A 22,782-nucleotide genomic window follows, 5' to 3' on the forward strand; every position below is an offset into this window, starting at 1 on the left:
GGATATCTACATCATCTTTCTCAACTATTGCCTTCCCCTCTGGCCTGTTGTGGATAAATGGAGATAAAAGTTTATGTTTGGCTCGACAAATACGAATAATATACATCAATTTCTTAGTTACAGATCTATTAAGAATTGATTTGCTGTTCCTGACTCATGCATGAGATTGGTTATTCGGGAATTGGATAATTGAGAAATCACTGTATATGTTATAATTGCACTGGCATATCAGTTTTTTTTTTTTTTTTTTTCCATAAAATAATTTCAGGGAAAAATTTGTTACCTTTTTCTGTCTAATTTCCTTTTATTATTATTATTATTATTATGTGGTCTTCCCTCGGGAGTATATGGATTCATCCCAGGAGGTTCCCTTCCACTGCATTCAGTGCCTGCATAAATATCATCTCTCTCTCTCTCTCTCTCTTTGAGCAGATGCATGCACAGCATGCCATGAGAAGAGCCTGGACTTCACGCTTCCTAACCACATGACTCTGAGTTCTCCCTCCTGACACAAACTGCTAAATCTCACTTCTATTTGCACTACAAGTCCTCTTACCAACTTGTATGCCTATCATATCTCCTCTCATCTGTATTTCTTAAATTTTGAAGATATTTCTTCAATCTCTCCTCATATCCCACAGACTGGAAATCATCTTTGTTATCCTCTGCTGGATTTTTTTAGACTGAGTCTTCATGGAACCTGGTGACCATATCTGAGTCAGTAGGGCATTGTGACCTTGTCAGAACCCTGCCCTGTAAAGTGGGAGAACAACTTCCTTATTTGACCATGTCAGTTCTCTTCAAGATAGCAGTTATCTAATGTGATGGCTATACTACTAGTGTGGTCCTTTCCATTAATATAATTTTCTGCATATAGTGTCCTTACCTGAATGGCATAACTTTACACTTGACAACTAACTGGCAATTTCATTATCATTTGCTAGCAGATTCAGATCAGCCTGCATGGATTCTGTATATTAGCTGTATCCCAAATAACTCTTCCCCCAATACCATTAATATACAAGTTAACAGTACAGGACTCCAAAATATCCCACTAGTTACCCTCCATGTCTTAAATTCAGCACCTCCATACATCACTTTCTGATATCTGTCAGCCATTTTTATCTGTGTCAAAAGCCTATTTTGCATAATCATTACTTTGAACATGTCATACCTTGGTAAAATATCATGGTATATATCCATTCCTCAATCCAACTCTAGAATAATTTATAGAATGTGAGCATATTGCTAGATCTACCTTTAGTAAAACCATGTTTTGCTGTTTAAGAAACCACAAACCATCTTTTTTGAGTTTTGTTTCCTTACCAGTTCCTCTAGTACAATAATGTAAACTTTTCCAGAGACACTGAGTGGTCTATAATTCACCTATCTCTCTTAGCTCCATTCATATAATGGAATTGTCTTACCATCCTTTCAGTCATTAAGAATTTTGTTCATTCAGAGAATAAAGCTGAATAAACAGGTCAGAGGAATTGCCAATTCTTTTGCACATTCCTTCGGTACTGATGCTTATATTCCATCCAGTTGCATTGCTGTGTTTGAATCAGGTTCTTGCAGTAGCTTCAGTATCTGTCTAGAATATGTAACTTGCACAACTCATCAATTTCTAGTGCATCCAAACTTTCCTACATTTGTGTTCACTTGAAGTTATTCTTCCCTTACCATATAGTGAAAATTTTTCTCCAATTTCCTTTGTACATCTCTTGTTCTTAGCCATCATCTTCCTCTCAGTATTGCATTCACAACATTTATGCAGCTCTTGCTTTAAAGGATTACTTATCCATTCAACTCCCGCCTCATTTAATCTCCTAACTCTTGGAATATAGACAGATATTAGCCACTCAGATAGCATTCTATCCCATGCACTGCCAATTTCTGTACTGTGCAGTTTCTCAACCTAGGACACTGCTTATTCAGCTTATCTGCTGCTCTGTGTAATTCCACACACAGTACCTAAAGCTGAAAGACTTGTCCAGCTAGCTTTTGTAACCATAATATTTAGGACAAGCCAGTTCATTTTATGCATGAATATATATTTTTATATGTGAATTGTGTGTATGTATGTATGTGAGCACGTGCTCTCCTGACCCATTTGCCTGATTATGGGATGAAAAACTGGAGGTTCTGGGAAGGAAATCCTGCCACCTCAGTAAGAGACCAGTAGCTCACCTTCATTTGAAAAAAACTCTGATAAAGGTTCTTTGTTTCCAAATGAGATTCAAACTCAGACATTTCAAACCATAGAGTGTCATCAAAACTGACTGAGCTACAGAGGCTAATGTTATCACATACACCCCTTCTTGTTAGAAGTCTTTTCCCACTTGGTTAGACTATAATAAATTTAGTTTAATCCTTTATCCAAGTGTAAGCAAACAAAGTTTGCGCCTGAAATATCTTCAGGACTGAGGCAACTCATGGTAAAGGTTTTCCAAGCTCTCGTCACTCCTTGTCTTAGTATCTCCCATAATGCTATGCATTAAGGGAAGGGCCACTACCCAGATCGGTTTCGACTTTTATTGAGGTCTCGTCAGTGGGAGCCAGACCTAGAGATGGTGATACTAAGGTGGAAGCAATGGAGAAGTCATATTTACCTGTACGAGTTGCCAAAAGGTGTCTCACCTTAATATTAAATTACTCTGGATTTAGAGAAAGATGTTGGAAGTTTTTTTCCACTTGGTTAGACTATAATAAATTTAGTTTAATCCTTTATCCAAGTGTAAGCAAACAAAGTTTGCACCTGAAAAAAACTTCCAACATCTTTCTCTAAATCCAGAGTAATTTAATAATAAGGTGAGACACCTTTTGGCAACTCGTACAGGTAAATATGACTTTTCCATTGCTTCCACCTTAGTATCACCATCTCTGGATCTGGCTCCCACTGACGAGACCTCAATAAAGGTCAAAACCGGTCTGGGTAGTGGCCCTTCCCTTAATGCATAGCATTATGCATGTCCGCAAGGAGATGTGCTTTGTATTATGGGAGATACTAAGACAAGGAGTGATGAGAGCTTGTCCACCTTTACCACGAGTTGCCTCAGTCCGGAAGATACTTAAGTTGCAAACTTTGTTTGCTTACACTTGGATAAAGGATTAAACTAAATTTATTATACTCCTTCTTAATGACCCCTTCATGTGACTCAGGTAAGCATTCAACTGTATACTTTGTCCTAATCTGTCTCACACCACAGAGCTTCAAACCCATTTCCTGTATTATTATTCATACTACTTGATATCATCCTCTCAGATTTCTGTTCTTGTTTATTGCATTTAATTTCTTTCCAGTCAAAGGTAATATGAGAGTGCTCTGAAAAGTTCTCTGCCTAACAATAAAAAATACGAATTTATAATTTCAAAATTATTTTTATTTTTCAACATAATCTCCTTAAGACTAATACATTTATACCAGCGCCATTATCCCGTCTCAGTGGTTCTCAGTAAGACCTGCAAAATACTCCTCTACAGCTGCAATCACCCTTTTGATTTGAAGAAAAATGCTGACCAACGAAGAAGAGTTTTAGTTTTGGGAAGAGATAGAAGTCAGAGGGAGCCAAATCTGGGGATTAGGGTGGATGTTCCAATAATTCATAGTGCAGATCCCTTAATTTTCCCATTACCAAAACACCTTTGTAGGCAGGTGCATTGTCCTGATGAAAGATAATTTTTTTCTTCTGCAAACTGGGTCTTTTCTGATGAATTTTTTCATCTAGTCTGGTTAAAAGATCAGAATAATATTCCCCAGTTATTGTTTTACCCTTTTCAAGATAATTAATAAACAAAATGCCTTTAGCATCCCAAAACACTGATGCCATGACCTTTCCTGCTGCTGATGGAACTGACTTTGTCTTCTTTGTGCTGAACAACCGGCTTCTGTCCACTGTTTGGATTCTGGTGTGTAATGGTGAATCCAAGTCTCATCCGTAGTAATAAATCATTGCACAAAATCAGTTTTATTCTTGATAAAACACTCCAATCATTGTTCAGAGATTTTCATGCGAGTGCATTTTTGATCTGGTGTGAGCAAGTGTGGCACCCATCTTGCACAAAGCTTTTTCATTTACAATTCTTTATGCAAAATATATCCTGCACGTTCTTTTGAAATGCCTATAGTCTCAGCAATTTCACGCACTTTGACTCGCCAGTCATCCAATACTATATCATGCACTTGATCAATGATTTCTGGTGTTGGTACACTTTTTGGACGTCCTTCACATGGATCTTCTTCAAGGCTGGTACGGCCACATTTAAACTCAGCAGCCCATTTCTTAATTGTCGAAAGCAAAGGAGAAGAGTGCCCATAAACTTTTATGAACTTCGAGTGAATTTCTTTTGGGATTAAACCTTCTTTTACAAAGAATTTCATAACTGCACGATACTCAATTTTATCCATTTCAAGTGATACAGACAACACTTTTGCTTCAGACAGCTGTATAAAATAAATTACTTGATGGAATGACTTGCAATTTCACATGGATGCTTATGACAGATGTACCAACTGGAAAAAAAAAATCTTGCCGATAGCTTTGCCATCTATGGTCGAGGCCGAGAACTTTTTAGACCAATCTCGTATCTCCTTCCCATCCTTTTTATATTGTCCTCTCTGAATACGCTTCACCACCACATTCTATTACTGTACAGATACCCTCTTCTGTCTACCAATTCACACTAATGCCTCATGTCCCCTTTGCACTTACCAAAGCCAAGAACTTAACTTCATTTTTGTTGCGTTGAGCATTAGGGAACATGCATAATAGCTATCTACCAGGCTGGTGGATATTCAAGTTAGTCTTAAAAACAACACTAGTTCGAATAAGCAGCCTAAGTTGATTCCTTAATCAAATTTGATGTTCAACTGCTACAGTCATTACTTTTCTTCTCTGATAAAAACAGCCCTGCTATTTTTTGCTTATCCTTTTAAAGCTATCATTTTTTCTATCATTCTCTTTGTCTTCACAATCACAATTTAGAGCTCTCAATTTAATACACACATCTGGAATCCCATGCAGCCAACCTATCCAATTTTCCACTGTGTTTCTGGATACCTGGCAAAAGGCAATTATTATTGCCTTTCCTAATCCAAAAAAAAAGATCTAAAATCCTCAAACAACTACTGTCTAGTTGCTCTGACCAGCTGCTTGTACAAGATTTTCGGGGGTGGTTAATACTTATCTTTTATGGTTTCTGGAGAAAAACAACCTTTTTTTTTTTTTTCCAGAACTCTATCTGACTTCTGCAAATATTAGTCAACAACTGATCATCTAGTCCATCTGGAAGCATCTACTAGAGATGCCTTCCTATAACACAAACACTTAGTATTGGCTTTTTTTTATATATATGGAAAAAAACCTTATGATACTGCTTGCAGATTTGGACTATTGAAAGACCTTCTCAACTTTGATCTCTGAGGGGAACCTCCTTTTTTATCATAAAATTTTTATCCAACTAAATTTTTCAAGTCTGAGTGGGAACTATCCTCTCTTGATTCTATACACATCAGAAGGGAGACCTGCAAGGTTCAGTCTTCAGTTCACACTTCTTTTTGCAATCATGGTTAAACCAATAACAGACCAACTTTCCCCAACTATAAATAATGCTCTCTATGTGATGACTTTACCATCTTCTGTCATTCATGTAATATGAGGGTCATGCACAGCTGCAGCAATCCATTGACCATCTTTTGAAATTGCAATTGGGTTCAGATTTTCCTAGCAGAAGACAGTTTGTGTGCATTTTTGCCACAGATGTAGTCTTCACCCCAACACAAAACTCAGACTATTACAAACCATAATCCCAGTTTCACCAGAAACCAACTTCCTGGGCTCACTGACAAGAACCTAAGTTTCCTCCTTCACATATGCCAGTTTCAAAATAAGTTCTGTAAAGTGATGAATTGTTTGCACCCTCTTCCACCTCTTGAGGTGCTGACAGATATTCTCTGCTAATATTGTACCATGCAGTGATTAAAAACTTATGGCTCACAAGTCTATGCTTCAGCCAGAGAAAGTACCCTGCACTGGTTGGACCCTATCCACCATCAAGACATCAGAATTACAACTGGAGCATTTCAAACATCACTGATGTTTGAAACACAGCCAACAGCTGTATCTCCTATATGCTACCAACACCAACATAAAATCCCTCTCAGACCATTCCGCATGACTCACTGTTTGTTGTTCACAGTGGGAGTATTTGTACATCACACTGCCATATGCCCATTTGGCATGCAGGCAAATGATCTCTTACATGCTCTAGATATTGGAGTAGACAACATAGCATAGGTGCCATTAAATATGCTACCATCGTGGTATTTGTATATACTACCATGCAGCTTTTCTTTCTTCAGACCACCCAAACATTGAACTCCTCCTGTTGGCTAACAGCACTTATTTAAAGCACATCGAATTTATATGGCCCAGTTGGCAGAGTGGTTAGACTATCCACTCTCCAGCTGTGGGCATGGATGTTTGTGATTGTCTGTGAAAAATACTAGTGGTAGACAGTAGATGGCATTGGTATAGATCACATATGGGCAACCCGCAGGCCAGATCTGGCCCTCTACTTCTTTTGATCTGGCCTAACCTATTTCAGCGATGTTTGTCTGATTCATGGTGGGAGAAAACATGGTGTGTTCTACTAACTCACATTAAGCTGACATCATATGACTGGCACAAAACACTATGTTTTCTCCAACCAAGGTCTCACTTTGACTAGCAGTGTGTGTGAACATGTTACAATGTGTCAGTTCGGTACTTGCATTGCCGTTGTGCTTTGTTCAGTGCCTGCATTGATGTTATGTTCTGTTCGGTGCCTGCATTGATGTTGTGTTCTGTTCAGTGCCTGCGGTGTAGAAGACAGTTTTGTTTGACAGTTCTGAATATCGCTTATAAATTTGGGACAATGTCAGAGGTTATTGCAAAAAAAAGAAAAGTAGATGCAGAGAATCATCAATTTCAAGACAACTGGACGGAGGATTATTATTTTATTCTGAATAAAGGTTTGCCTGTATGTTTGCTGTGCAACGAATCCGTATCCGTCAACAAAGAAATACAACTTGAAGAGACACTTTACTTCGAGACATGCGGATCACCCAAAAATTGACGGACAACTACGAAAAGATGAAATACAGAAGTTGAAGAAGAACTTGGATACCCAGCAGCAAATGTTTAACAAGCAAAGAATGCAGCATTACAGCATTGTCAAAGCCAGCTTTGTGGTAAGCGAAAAAATCGCTAAGCATTCTAAGTCATTTGGTGAAGGAGAATTTATCAAAGAATGTCAACTGGATGTTGCAAGTATAATATGTCCTGAAAAGAAAAAAGACTTCGAGAATATTTGTTTGTCGAGATGTACTGTTGTCTGACGGATAGAAATTATGGCTGATAATATCAAAAAAAGTTTAAAAGAGAAGATTGCTAGATTGGAAGCATTTTCAATTGTTTTGGATGACAGCACTGATGCCTTTGATGCAGCACAAATAGCAATATTTATTCGAGGAGTTGATGCGGATTTCAACATCACAGAAGAATTATTGGCACTTCGGTCATTAAAAGGAACAGCTACCGGTGAAGATATATTTGAAACAGTCAACACAGTCTTTGAGAGATTTGGGCTTAAATGGAGTTCACTATCTGGCATATGCACTGATGGAGCCTGTGCAATGGTTGGTGCACAGAAGGGATTTATTGGAATAGTTCCTGAAAGAGCAATAGAACTACAGATCTATCTGGAAAATTTAACAAATTTTCACTGCATTATCCACCAACAAAATCTGTGTGCAAAATCGATTAAATTCACAAATGTTATAGAAGTTGTAGTAGCTAGTATTAACTTTATTAAGTCACGTGCACTTAATCACCGCCAATTTAAGGAGTATTTGGCAGACCTATTTTCGGATTATGAAGATGTGTCTTATTATTGTGAAGTGAGGTGGTTGAGTAAAGGTAAAATGTTAAAACGATTTTATGATCTGAGACAAGACATTGCAGATTTTATGGACATAAAAGGAAACACAATTAACCAAGTAAAAGATGATGAGCGGGCGTGTGATTTAGCATTGCTTGTAGATGTCACCGGATACCTAAACAAACTGAATCTTAAATTGCAAAAACAAGGACAATTGGTTCATGAACTGCATGGACATGTCAAAGCTTTTTGTAATAAACTAAGATTGTTGGAAAGTCAGATAAGAGCTAAAAATTGTTATCATTTTCCTACTCTAGAAACTCCTAAAAATATCCCTTATAATTGTTATGGAGATGAACTGAAGGCACTAATAGAGTAATTTGATACAAGATTTGCCGACTTCAAAAGCAAAGACTTCACATTCACTATATTTGTTCGTCCGATGGATGCTGATGTAAATAATGTGCCAGAAAACTTACAGATGGAACTTATTGAGCTTCAGGTGGATTTAGTGCTAAAATCACAATTTAACAACATTGCTTTGATGGATTTTTATAAATGTTATTTGGTGGAAGAAAAATATACAATTTTACGCGCCTTTTCAAGAAAAACCATTTGTCTTTTCAGCAGCACATATGTGTGAACAGTTTTTTTCGAGGATGAAATACAATGAATCAAAAATTCGGACAAGAATAATGGATGAAAACCTCGAAAATTCTATGCGATTATCCTTAAGTAATATTAACGTCAATATTGATAGTCTCGTAATTGAAGTAAAGGCCAATCTTCACATTAAATTGCTATGTCGTTCATTATATTATAAAATTTATGTAGAGCTTTATACCAAAGCATTATATTATAAATAAATGAAATATGAATAGCAACTTGTTTTAATTGATTTAATATTAATTTATTTTATTTAATAATTTGGTCCGCCCCTTGACTCGGAGACAGAATGATAATTTGGCCCCCTAACTAGGAAAGGTTGCCCATTGTAGTTGGTGGATTGAGTGGTGGAGACGGAGAGTTATAGGGTAGGTGCCCTCCCTCGATAAGTCCCTTGCACTCCCTTGAGGCGTCACATAATGATAATATCTGAATTTTCCTCCAATAGAGTTATTTTGCCTGTGTGGTTGGCCGAATGGTTAGCATATCCATTCTCCAGCCATAAGGCTGCAGGTTCAAATCCCACCATGAGCATGGATGTTTGCAATTGTCTGTGGAATACTAGTGGTAGTGGTGGTGGATGTCATTGGTGTAGTTGCCGTTCATTGTGGTTAGTGGATTGAGTGGTGGAGAGTTGTAGACTAGGTGCCCTCCCTCGATGAGTCCTTGGACTCCCTGGAGGTTTCACATAATAATACTAGAATAGAAAATTCTGATTTTGTGCCTGTTTTCCCAGTCGCATAATATCTGCTCAGATCTTACTAGAATGTAACAACTTCATTGCTAAGCTGTATGCTATAGAGTTTTTCCTTATTTTACATATGATTCCAATGCTACCAAAAATGCATTATATATATATATATATATATATATATATATATATATATATATATATATATATATATATATATATATATATGCAGATTCACATAGCTCCATATACAGGCAATAAAATGTCTAGAGCTGCAGAAACATCCAGGGCTCTCTCTCACTTTCTCTCTAAATTATAGGAGTTGCAATTCGATGTATGAATGTATGCTTCTGTTGGATTTCAAACCGCAAGATACTGCAGCTAGGCCAGTTCATTTCTCAAGCTTTCATCATCTTCCTGTCCCATACCTTTATTACCAGTGAGACACAAACTTTTATTCCAGTTGCAATCATTTGTAGCATTGTAGTCAATACAGGGTTTGTAAAGAGGAAGTTGTTCTTGCTTAACTTTGCATAGGTCATAGTGATCTTGCACACTTCATCCTGTTGCAAGGGGTATGATGGTATGCCTATATGTGAATTGTGTGGTATTGGACCAATCATACATGTTTTAATTGACTTCACTCGTTTCGTCAGTGAGTTAGTCATATTCATAATCTGTCTTGAGCCCTATACACTGAGGCAGATTTCATCACATTCATGAAGTGTTATTTTCGTTTTTAAATGTTTAGAGAGCATTAATATTTCTTCTTCAAGTGTCATCCCCTAGAAGGAAGTTTGCAACTATATCATAGAACTTTTTTCTTTCTTTTGCTGCTCTGGAAATATTTATTTTATTATTTTATTTATTTATAATTTAGTGTATATTTTTTGCTTTTATACACCTTTTTGAGACTTGATTCATATTTTCATTTGCTTTTTATGCCCTCATTTTTATAGCTGTTTATGCTGTTGTTTTATGTATTTCCAAGAAACTAACTCCACGTCCATTTAAGTGCAATGCATCATGCAAGTACATCCTTTGACCATCAGAATCACTCCATATATGAACATAATGCACACTATTTCTCTTAGTCTGCATATTTATTATTTTACGACCACACTGCTCTCACTCTTGGCTCACTGGTGTAATAAGAAAAAAATCATAAACTTGACTCTTTTGCTCCTCTTTATACTTGTTCAGCAATATACAGAAACAACTCTTCATAACTCCTTTCTCATACTGAACTCCTTTCACATCATTTCGGCCATTTGATTTACCACTTTGCTTTTGGCTTCACATCAGTGATGTCATCATGAATCCTCACACCCTGGGGATATTATTTTATTACCCTTTTTATGCTGTCACAGATTCCTGATCTATCAACATCACTGTAACATCTTTAATAGAGTATAAACAACACTGGGCAAGGATTTAAAAAAAAAATTTTTTTTTTTCATTCTTCCAAAATTTATCTCAGTAATAGAGAAATCTTCAGAGAGTATAAACTAACACTTATAATACACTCACAAAAGCAACACAATACTAAATGAAATAGGTGGATATAAAATTAGTCCTATCTAGGTGAGGTTAGGTGACCTCTGTGGGCATCTGTAGAAGACCTCACTTGAAAATTGGGATCTTGGATTAATGTTTCCCATATTTTGTGAAGTTCCTTGCATTTGTATTTATTTAAATTAGGTTAATTTCTAAGACCAGACTGACCATAGTGATGATTACAGATGTGACACGCACGAGTGTGTGTGAGATCTTCTATGTTGATGGTGACTGATCTACTTATCTGCCCAAAGTATCCCAACTTGCATAGAAAAGATCACTGCAGCTTGCACCAGCCTCGCTACTTCCAATGCCGTCATCAGCTTATTACAATCATCACTTACAGCAACTCTTAGACATTTTTAAATGTCTGAAATTAGACATTTCAGAAGCCTCTTCCCCCAATAAAGAATTCTTAAAAGTCCAGTCTCAAGTTCATCCTCTTCCTACTGTAGTGAATCTTGTCCAAAAGGTTTAACAAAGATGTCATTAGTGCCCTAAGCCTTCGCCAAAATTTTGCCGTATCAAGTGCTGGTACTAGACTTGATGTTCAATGGCGAACATGAAATCTGTCACTTGTCACCTGAAATAGTGAACATGATACTTGACTTTGCTAGTATTCTTTCTTAGTCTTTGCTTCCAAAAAGAAATCCATCTTCTGGCAAACTCGTTACTCTTCGAAAGATATGAAAAGATGAATTCAATTGTAAAATGGATATTATTCTCCAAGACTGCTCTACCTCCATCCCACTAGATTATGACCTCCACCAAAACTCAGATTAAAGAATTAAAAAGTCTACTGAAAAAAAGTATCTTCCTGGCTTCCTGACAAAAAAAAAAATTCAAACTCTTTGGTTCTTATCCTCATCCCCCACCACCACCACCCCCAGTATATGGTTTACGAAAAAATCCCCAAACCTAATACCTCCCTAAAACCTATAGTAGATGCTGCTTATTCCCCATCCTATAAATTATCAAAACAGCAAGCCCTCTTATCTCAACTGACTAGTCATATTACATCCTGTATAAAAAAACGCTACCCATTGTAAAACTACTATGGAGAATCTAATATTAAATAATGCACCTATATTGGTTAGCTTTGGCATTGTCTAGTTTTTTGCCAATCTTCCCTTGAATGACATCTTAGAGTCTGCTTATTTATTATACTCCCTTAAAAAAAAATTTTTTTTTTCTTCTGATATCATAGATCTTGTTTTCTTTTCCATCCATTCTGGATTTTTTTTTTTCAAAGAACAGAATTTACAGACAGATAGAGGGAAGTGCAGTGGGTCCCTCTCCTCAGATCTCCCACTTCCCAATTTTTACATGGAAAATTTGGAAAAAAAAAAACCAACTCTAGACTGAGCCTTCCTCCTTATCAAACCTTCTGTTTGGCTAAGATATACAGATGATGTGTTCTCTATTTGTCCTTGTCACCCAGACACATTACACACTTTCTTGTGTCGATGGTCTATATCCAAGAATCCAGTTTACAATGGAAAAGGAAACTAACAATAGTCTTCCTTTCCTAGATTCTTTAGTTATATGCTTCCTAATGGTAGCCTCTCCTTCACAATATACAGGAAACCCATTCACACAGGCATATATATTCACAAACTCCCCCACCCCCCAACAATATGGCATTATTAAAACTCTAACCAGTAGAGCTTACAATTTCTGTTCCAAAAAATAATCGATTCCTTCCCCCAATCCACAACCATCTCTTCAGAAGGATTTTAGGAATGTCATCCCCATCCCCCACATCCAGGATACATCCAAAAAATAGCCAAGTCCTTAAAGAAATAAAACCTCTGCATGGCTTTATCCTTAAATTTTTAAGGATAAAGGGTATTAATATAACTATTGATAGCCAAGTCCTTAAAGAAATAAAACCTCTGCATGGCTTTTAAGCCCCACCTGAAACCCCTACTACATTTATCTGTTTGACTAAGGACCAGCTCTCTCCTCTCTCAATTCCTGGTATATGAAATTTCTTGTTCCTACAAGTTTGCATACCTTGGGTAGATAAGATACCATCTATATAAAAGCACAAAAAATGCATCTGCAATCATGGCTATGGTCAGTCTGGTCTTACAGACGATTCATTGGATACTCATTGGATCAAAAATTACCACACTTCATCATAGCAAATTTAGAAAAGAAATGCTGTTTTTAGAATATGCAGCTACCCTCAGAAATCAGCCTAATTTAAATAAATATGGATGCAAGAAACTTCCCAAAGTATGAGAAATATTAATCTGAAATCCCAGTTTTCAACCTGGGTCTCCTACAGATACCCACAGAGGGTGCCTCCCCTAGATAGGATTCTCTAGTCTTATATCAGTGCTTTATTTAGTATTATTTTGCATATGTGTGTGTATGTGTTTAAAGTATTAATTTATACTCCCTGAAGGAGTTCAATGAGAATCCAATTGTCAAAAAAATTTGGACAAGTATATCACTTAAAGATAAACCACCAGACCCCCCCCCCCCACACACACACACAGAAAAAAATTGATATTTTGGTATTTGCTGAAAGCAACTTGAACTTAGCCAGTGATTCTGACACACCTGATAATGTATTGGATGTTTTTCAGAGGAATAGATGGATACTGATCGTGCATACTTCCTGAAAACTGGACAAGTCCATAACACTTAAACAATAGGAAATTTTTTACAATGGAACTGTCATGGGTTTCTCCAGAATATCGATGATATCAAAATTTTTCTTCAGAATTGCATACCTTTCTGTTTCTGTCTGCAGGAAACATATTTAAGATCCAATGAAGACCCTTCCTTAAGCAATTTCACTGTTGTGCCCAAGAACAGAACTGGAATGGTCCTGCTCTTGGATGATTACCTATCCTAGTGGGCAGCCATATTCCTTTCCATCATATCCAGCTTAGTACTGTTCTGGAAGCACTAGATTTGCTTATCAATGGGATTTCTTACAGTATGTTCAATTTATTTACCACTGGGTGCTGAGTTAAATGAAATCGATCTTGATAACCTTATCTTCCAACAGCCTGAACCATACTTCTTATCGGTGATTTTAATGGGCACAGCACTCTGTTGGGTAGCGCCAACACAAATGGACCTCGTCCCTTTGTGTTAACAATATCATTGAACGAATCCTGACAATAACGACCTCTCTCTCTTTTGAATAATAGACTCAATACTTCCATATGTCTACCTGCTCATATTCTGCAATGGATCTTACAATCCATTCTGCCATTTACCCACTGCTCAGGTGGGATGTTGAAAACAACATCTATGGAAGTGATCATTTTCCTGTTATTTGCACAATGTCTTCACATAAACCATGTTCTCCTAAATGGATGCCCATATGGAAAATGGATCAAGCTGACTGGAATACTTTTTTCCCATCTTGCAAAATTTAATGCTGATACAGTCAGTCAAATACCTATCAATGAAGCAGTGAAGTATGTAAGAGACTGCATTGTCCAGGCAGCAACAACTGCATCAATTCCACAAACATCATTTCGATTTCCACTCTATCTAAAGCCAGAGCACGTTATGTGACATATCAGAGTCAAAAACAATCTTAGATACAATTTTCCTCATCAATTAATCTAGCAACCAGTGTAAACATTGTATGGGATAAAATCCTGAAAATGAAAGGTAGATATAAAACACATCATTTGTCTATATAAACCATAATGGATATTTATAAAAATCAAGTGGATATTAAATCCACCATTATTTCAAAGATACACCTCTCCAGTGTTTCAAGTTCCTTAGTACTGAGAGTTTTTGCTCTTGTAAGGTTTCTGCCAGGTCTCTGATGAAAACCAACCAGTTTGAAACAGCTATCAGGCCAGTGAAACCTTATGAAAATGGACCAATAGGAAGCGAATATATGGACGCTGTCATAGTGGGCATGTCTCCTATAAGGTCTGGCTAGGGCAACTCGCAAATACCGGTGAGTGTATTCCCGTAAGCTCTCTGGTCAAATTTCATATGAAACTTTTATAGTTTCTGTATTTGGCTTTGAAATAATGCTGGATTTAATATCCCCTTGATTTTTATAAATTTTGCATCGCTGAAGTGAAGCCATTTGGCTCTTTATTTAGTAAATACTTTTACGCATCAACTGAGAGTTCGCTTACAAAAAATACACCTCTCCGATGTTCAAGTTCCTTAGTACTGAGAGTTTTTGCTCTCTTAAGGGTTCTGCCTGGTCTCTGATGAAAAACTTTTGGCTCTTTATTTAGCATAATGGATATGTTTTTGCTGATCCCAAAACAGACACTGGTAGAAAATTTTGCCAGAATCTCAATAACAGCTTCATATCCTTCCCCTAAATTGTTAATATTGAAAGAGCAACAACTAAAACAAAGGCTAAATTTTTCTACCAATTAGCTCAACCATATAATTGGCCATTTGTTAAGGAGAAACTAAAAAGAGCTCTTTTGCTCTCTCACCCTAGTGCAGTTGGTCCTTATGACATCCATTATGAAATGATATAACATCTTCTGTGGATCTTCTCTTACTATACAACAGAATACGTGCAGAGTTTCCAGGTTTATTGTCATAAGACAGTTGTCATTGCTATCCCAAAACTAGCAAAGGATCCAATGGAAGCAAATAATTAACTACTTATTGCTTTGACCAGCTACATTTGTAAGATATTGGAGGAAATGGTTAAATGCCAGACTTCTCTAATATTTAGAAAGCAATGATCTTCTCTCCAATATGCAATATGGCCTTCATTCAACTTTGGACTATTTGGTCTATTTAGAAACTTGTATAAGAGATGCAGTCCTTAAGCAAGAACATCTGGTTTCAGTGTCTTTGATGTTGAAGAAGCATATGACACAGGCTGGAGATATGGCATATTAAAAGACCTCTGTAACCTACATCTCAGAGGACACCTTCCTGTATTTATTAAAAACTTTCTGTCTAGGTAAACTTTTCAAGTTAGAATCAGAAGTATGCTATCTCAGCTATATTATCAAGAACAAGATGTTCCCCAAGGCACTGTCTTAAGTGTGACACTTTATGCTATCAAAGTTAACTAAATCACTTGAAGAGCTTCCTCCTACTTTAAGCAATGCTCTATATGTTGATGACTTCACAATTTACTGTCACTCTTGTAACATGAGGATAAATGAAAGAAAACTAAAGCAAGCAGCTCATCATTATGGGATCTTAGTAATGGGTTCTGGTTTTCAGGAGAAAAAAATGTATCTATACACCTCTGTCGAAAACGCACTATTCACCCAGATCCTGAATTAAGAATGGGATAAACTGTCATTCCTGCAGCAAGTGAAGCCAAGTTCTTGGGACTCGTCTATGACAGAAAACTTGCATACCTCATGCACATTCATTAACTAAGAGAAAAGTGCAAGAGAGCATGGAATCTCCTTCACACTGTCCTCTACTGAATTGGTCTCAAGTCTGTGGTCCTGCAGGCAAAATAACTTGCTGTGGTTGGATCCCATTTATCATCATGGTATACAAATATGGTGCCTTTCACATATCACCTACTCAGTATTTATGTTGAAGCAAATGAACTGGCTCTATTGCTTAGACGGAACACTAGTCTCTTAAATATGCCTTAAAAATAATCTCTCTTCTGGAGCATCCTACATTTAAAATTCTCTTTTCTCTACATTGGAATGCTCAATACCACACACTTCAGACTGCCATGCATCCTTTTGGTATGCATGTTAAAGAGACTTTGCAAACTGTTGGCATGAATATTGACATTACCTGCACCAAACAGCATCCCTCCATGGCAGCTTTGTACTCCATCCTGCAATCTCTCATTTTGTCAACTACAGAAGTCGCATACTCCATCTGTCTATCTACAGCTGTTTAATGCACTGTGTGCTGCTTTGTTTCCTGACATTACTATCTCCAACCAGATCCCACCTGATTGCAGTAATTATATAGCAGATTTGCATGCCATTCAGCATATAAAAGAAAACTGCTACCAAAAGTGTGTAATTTATCCAGGCTCATTGAGCTCTTTATAGGCTATCTCCTCTCCTATGTATAATCCACATCCACTGCTGTATGAGGTGTTACACCTGTTGTACAAAATGAGAACCCTTATTTTTGATGTTCAGTTGTGCTGGATTCCCAGCCACGTTGGAATTAAGGGAAATGAGACTGAAGATGCAGCTGCAAGATCAGCTCACACTTTCTCCATGTATTGTTCGACAGCACCATACACAGGCTACAGACAGTTTTTAAGATCAAAGTTAATTGCCCAGGTGCAGTCATCATGGTAGGAAGCACTGACAAACAAATTATATGTAATTAAGGTTGAAATTAAGCATTGGCAGTCTAGGCAAAGTAGAAGCAGAAGAGAGAGGAAGTTTTTTTTGCTACTCTCTACAAAGGTTAGTAATCTCACACATTCTTATTTACTGAGGGCTGATGACCCACCTATATGTGAAAAATGTAACACACTCCTTACCATTTGTCATATTCGGGTGGCATGTTAGCACTGCACATGAGAGAGGAATGAAATTTTTGCCTATCTAGGCAAGCCATTTACAATTGAAATATTATCAGACTCAGAAAAATTGCATGATGTTTTTAATTTTTTACAAGGAACTAATTAGTACAAACACATTTGATTATAAAATTTATTTATACATAAATGCTGCATTGCTTAACTTAATTTTGTACATTCATATCATTTACTAATTTATTTATTATATCCCTGACTATTTATTAATAATACCTTGTGTACTGCTATAACCTTTGTTATGGTGCAGTGTGACCCTTGCTCTCCTAGAACCAATAACCCAACCAACTACTTGAAGATATTTCTGACTCAGAGGAAGCATTAGAAGTATTAAAATAGTTTTTCTCCTTTCCCAGTGATATTTATACTCCATTAAAGCATCCAACATGTGCTTCCATTACCTTAGTAACCTTATCAACCATCACCATATCCTTTTCACCCATTTCTGCCTCTTTGTATTATTCTTTTTTTTTTTTTTCATCTCATATTTCTCTTCCTTTCTTACTTCTCCTGCTACTTACCAAGTACTTTACCAGTCTTTCAAATTCCCATTTGATATGAAATACTCATCACAGCCTTGAAACTTCTACCATTGCATTTAACTTGTTTATTTTTATACACTTCTATACTTCCTTTATTACTATGTGACACCTCCATGGACTCATCATGGAGAAATTTGCTATTTACACATCATCATCCACCATCTACTAATGGAATGGAGGGAGAGTACTCTTGTCCCTATCTACAAAGGTAAAGGGGATGCACAAGACTGTAAAAATTACAGAGGAATAAAGTTGATGTCCCACACAATGAAAATCCTAGAAAGGGTTCTTGATGGTAGATTGAGGAAGGAGGTGGAGATTGCAAAGGAACAATTTGGCTTCATGCCTGGTAGATCAACAACAGATGCTATCTTTGGGTTACGGCAGATGATGGAAAAATATCGAGGGAAACAAAGTGAGCTACATCTGGCATTTATTGATCTGGAGAAAGCATACGATAGAGTGCCAAGGCAAGAGGTCTGGAGGTGTCTGAGGGAGAAGAAGGTTCCGGAGAAATATGTCAGGTCGGTGCGGGAAATGTACAGAAATGTGAAGACGAGTGTTTGGACCTGTCTGGGACAGACAGAAAGTTTTCAAGTAACAGTTGGCTTGCATCAAGGGTCAGCATTAAGTCCGTTTCTGTTTAATATTGTGATGGAGATGGTAACAGAGGAGGTGAGAGAAGATACGCTTTGGACAATGTTGTATGCAGATGATATCTTGCTGTGTGCAGATTCAAGAGAAGAAGCGGAAACTAAACTGGAAAGATGGAGAAAAGTACTGGAAGAGAGAGGTATGAGACTGAGAGAAGTAAGACAGAGTATATGTGTTGCACAGTGGGTGGCAGACAGGAGACAGATCTGGAGCTGGAAGGAAATGTCATCAGGAGGGTGAGAGACTTTAGATACTTAGGTTCAACAGTGGAAGAAGATGGAGGAGCTGAGAAGGAAGTGGGATGCAGGATATAAGCGGGTTGGAGGAACTGGAGGGAGATGGCTGGAGTGTTATGCGATAAGAGGGCCGATCAATCTGAAAGGCAAAATCTATAGGACAGTAGTGAGGCCAGCTATGACATATGCTATAGAAACTCTGGCCCTGAGGAAAAATAACATCAGCAGGATGGAAGTAGCAGAGATGAGAATGCTTAGGTGGATGTGCGGTGTGACCAGAAAGGATCGTCTGAGAAATGACTATGTCAGGGGAACAGTGAAAGTTACGAACTTAGGGGCGAAAATACAGGAGGCAAGGTTGATCATGTGATGAGGAGGGAGGACGAATATGTGGGAAGAAGGGTCATGCAAATAGATGTGCAAGAAAGGCGGAAGCGTGGCGGCCAAAGAAGAGCTGGAGGGAGCTGGTAGAAAAGGACTTGAGGATGAACAACTTGGATGTAGTGACAGCCCAAGACAGGAAGGTGTGGAGGAGACTCATTATCAACAGTGACCCCACTTAAGTGGGAGAAGCTGAAGAAGAAGATCCACCATCTACTAATGCACTACATAATCCACCACTACACACAATGGTGTGTAGTGGTGGATTATGTGTTTCTCCTCCCAGAAGCTTTGGTTTTTGATGCTGCACACAGGCAAATTGATTAGAGAGCACACCCATTCATTAATTTTTGTCTGTTAACTGTGTGTGTTCTCTGGTCAATTTGCCTGTGTGCAGCATCAAAAACTGAAGTTTCGGCACTATGGAGATACTCCTTTCTTGCACTCACTCACTTCTTTTGAATCTTGATTGCTCTCATTCCCTCAAACACCTTCATTCATGCCTACATTTTTTCTTGCACAAATCACTGTCTGCTGTGTCAACTAATTTGCATTTAATAAATTCTGTTCTGAAATCTGCTTAATTGGCACGCACGCACGCATTTTTTACATGTTCTGTGACACTATTATCTCCTCTTTTTTCTACAAACTGCTCGCCCTTACCAGTGAATTCAATTTATACTTGCTCTACATACAAAATCACTCTTGTAAGTGCAATAATGACTTACTCATTATTGCTCTGGTTATCTTCCACTTCTTTTTTATCCATTTTGTTGTTTACTGGATTCTGTAAACATGCAACTTATCTTATTTTGGACAAACTAGTCAATGAAAAGCATTTGGAATGGAATAACATTATTGACTACACTTGCCTTTTGCAAAATAAAGATCAAGGTTTTGTAACTTGCCATTGACAAAATCCATCAGAATAAAGAGAAGCAACCCACCATCCTTCATAAATGCAAATTTAAGAGATAACCCAATGAAATGCATTAACTGCCCAATTCTGAAAAGAATAGTTTTATATGAATACTAGGAATTTTGTAGCTTTTTTCTCTCTTACAGTGCTTTTCTTTATTCTGAGGGTTGTGAGTGGGTTCATAGCTAAGGTCATCAACATGCATTTAAATGTTTTGGTATATGAGATATATTTTACTATTTAACTCTAGAACAAAAAATAAATCTGAATCTTTATCAATTCCACTTTGCTCATAAAAAATATAACTTTGAAAAAATGTTTGATAGTTACAAAAATTTTTTATCAAGAGACTGCCTAGTAGTACTTGGCAGTACTCCATAGGAACTAATGAAAAATCATTTCACTTTTCTTTCATTTCATTGGCAGAATATACATTTATTTCACTTTGCCAACTGCAGCAAAGCAAAATGTATTAACTATGTATTAACATGAACTTACAGTACTACTTTTTTGTCTAAGGGATTTACTGTGGGTTCAAAACATACAATGCTTTGTTATAAGGTATTCTGAAATTTTCAGGATATTTTTTATGGAGTCAGGAGTGAAGTATACAAGCATATCATTTATTGGTTAAAGAGCAAAACCTATTACTGAGGATGTTTTATTTAATAAATAAAACATCCTCAGTAATAAACATTTTCTCATAAATAGGAAAAGTTGCATTTAATTTAAAAATGCACAGTTCATAGTTAATGGACTGTAGATATTGTATATAATCTGGTTAGCCAGAAATTCATTAGAAATATGTATTTTTCAGTACATTTACAGGTGATAAGAAAAAAGACAAGATCGAAGAAGAAGATGATAAGATAAATATATTTTCTTTAGCATCAGGGCACCTATATGAACGTTTATTGAGGTATGCCTAAATTCCATTGATTACTAAATTACTAGAGTATTTTGATTGTAGCTGCAAAAAGGGCATTGTTGTCCGCCTCCTAACCATTATCTTTTTCTGTTAAAATTATGTTAATTCTTGCTCATATCTTCTACTTCTTTTTTCTCATTTTGGTGTTTACTGGATTCTTAAAGCATTCGCTTTACCTTATCTTGACCAAACTGGCTAGTCAATAGCAGTTGAAATGGAAGAATACTATTAACTGGAATAGAAAACATAAACAGGAACATTGCTGATTGAAAGTACCTTATATGTATGGGTGTATGTCAGGATAATAAACATCAGCCAAAATGTATCATTTTATCAAACACACAATTTAAATAGCCTTTAACGATGGATTAAGAAAAATTACTTTTCATAATGTAAAATTCTTTTGAGCAGTTAAATTTTCTATTCTGTTATTGTCTTAAACATTATGTATGTGCAGAAAATGTTTAACGAGTTTGTCAATTTTTGGACTTCTTGGACTTAAAATTTCTTTGCATTGTTTTGTTCATTTTGCCTATTATCTTTATTCTTTCTTGTACTCAAAAACTGTTTACTTTATACAAAAAAAAAAAAAAGTAGCCTTTATTATAGCATTCCAGTCTACACTGTTGAGCACAGTAATTATTCCTTTAAATGGAATATTCTCCTTTACCCATGCTCTTCTTGCTTGCAGTTTTTGTTTTGTTAATAAGATATATTACTGTGGATATTGCTTCTGATCATAATCTGCTGGGGACAGAGTTAAAACTTAGACTGAAAGCTATATTTAAGAAACATCAAAAAAGGTTTGATCTAGGAAAGGTAAAAAATCCAGAGATAAGAAACAAACTAAGTCAAGATCTGAATCAAGAGATAGCATTTATCAAGAATGATAATGTTGTGAGGGTTAATGAATCATGGGACAAATTAAAATCTGTCTTCATAGAAAAATGCCCCAATACCTTGTGTCCTGATAGAACAGTAAAAAAGAAAGATTGGATAACTGACGAAATTCTTCTCTCATGGATCAACGCAGATCATATAAAAATCATAGTCCAACAAAATATTAAAGAAGTTCAGAAAATTATTAAAGGCAAGATCAAAGAAGCAAAATCTAGATGAATGAATGAAAAATGTAAAGAAATAGAAATTCTATAGGAAAAGCATGACAGTTTTAATCTACACAAAAAGCTGAAAGAGACCTCAGGTATATTTAAGAAAAAACAACTATGTATCCTTCGAAACAAAAAGGGAGAAATAATATCCAAAAAGAATGACAAAATACAATAACTCTTTATTGATAATAGACAGAACCCAGAAAATACTTATGAACAGACGAAAGGTCCATGCATTCTAAGATCAGAGGTAGCATGTGCACTGAACTCAGCTGAAAATAGTAAAGTTATTAGAAGGTGACAACATTACTATGTTAGTAAAGCCGTTTAATAAGATCTATGATACAGGCATAATCCCTCAAGACTGGTTACAGTCAACCTTGATCATGGTACATAAAAATGCAAAAACTTGTAATGACTATAGAATGATCAGCCTAATGAGTCATGTTCTCAAAATGTTTCTAAAATAATTCAAAAAAGAATATACAGAAAATCTGAAGACACCATCAGTGATACCCAATTCGGCTTTAGAAATGGTTTGGGAATGAGATAGGCTCTTTTCTGTTCTCAAATCTTATTCCAAAAATGTAGTGACAAAACGAGGAAGTGTTCATTTGTTTCATCGACTTTGAGAAAACATTTGACAAAGTCCAACATACTAAAATGATTGCACT

General features: G+C 36.5%; 1 protein-coding gene across 4 annotated transcripts in view; it reads left to right on the forward strand.

Moving 5' to 3' along the window:
• Uggt (UDP-glucose-glycoprotein glucosyltransferase) overlaps positions 1-22,782 on the forward strand; it is an 835,069-nt gene that overhangs the window by 674,936 nt on the left and 137,351 nt on the right. For all 4 annotated transcript variants that reach the window (XM_090403047.1, XM_090403050.1, XM_090403049.1 and 1 more), the window contains one exon: positions 20,886-20,987. In XM_090403047.1, the coding sequence (XP_090259173.1) occupies positions 20,886-20,987 (102 nt within the window). The remainder of the gene's footprint in view (positions 1-20,885; positions 20,988-22,782) is intronic.

Source organism: Typopeltis vanoorti, chromosome 13 (assembly GCF_054136105.1).
Source record: "Typopeltis vanoorti isolate ZY-2024b chromosome 13, IOZ_Tvanoo_1.0, whole genome shotgun sequence".
Lineage (NCBI taxonomy): Eukaryota > Metazoa > Arthropoda > Arachnida > Uropygi > Thelyphonidae > Typopeltis > Typopeltis vanoorti.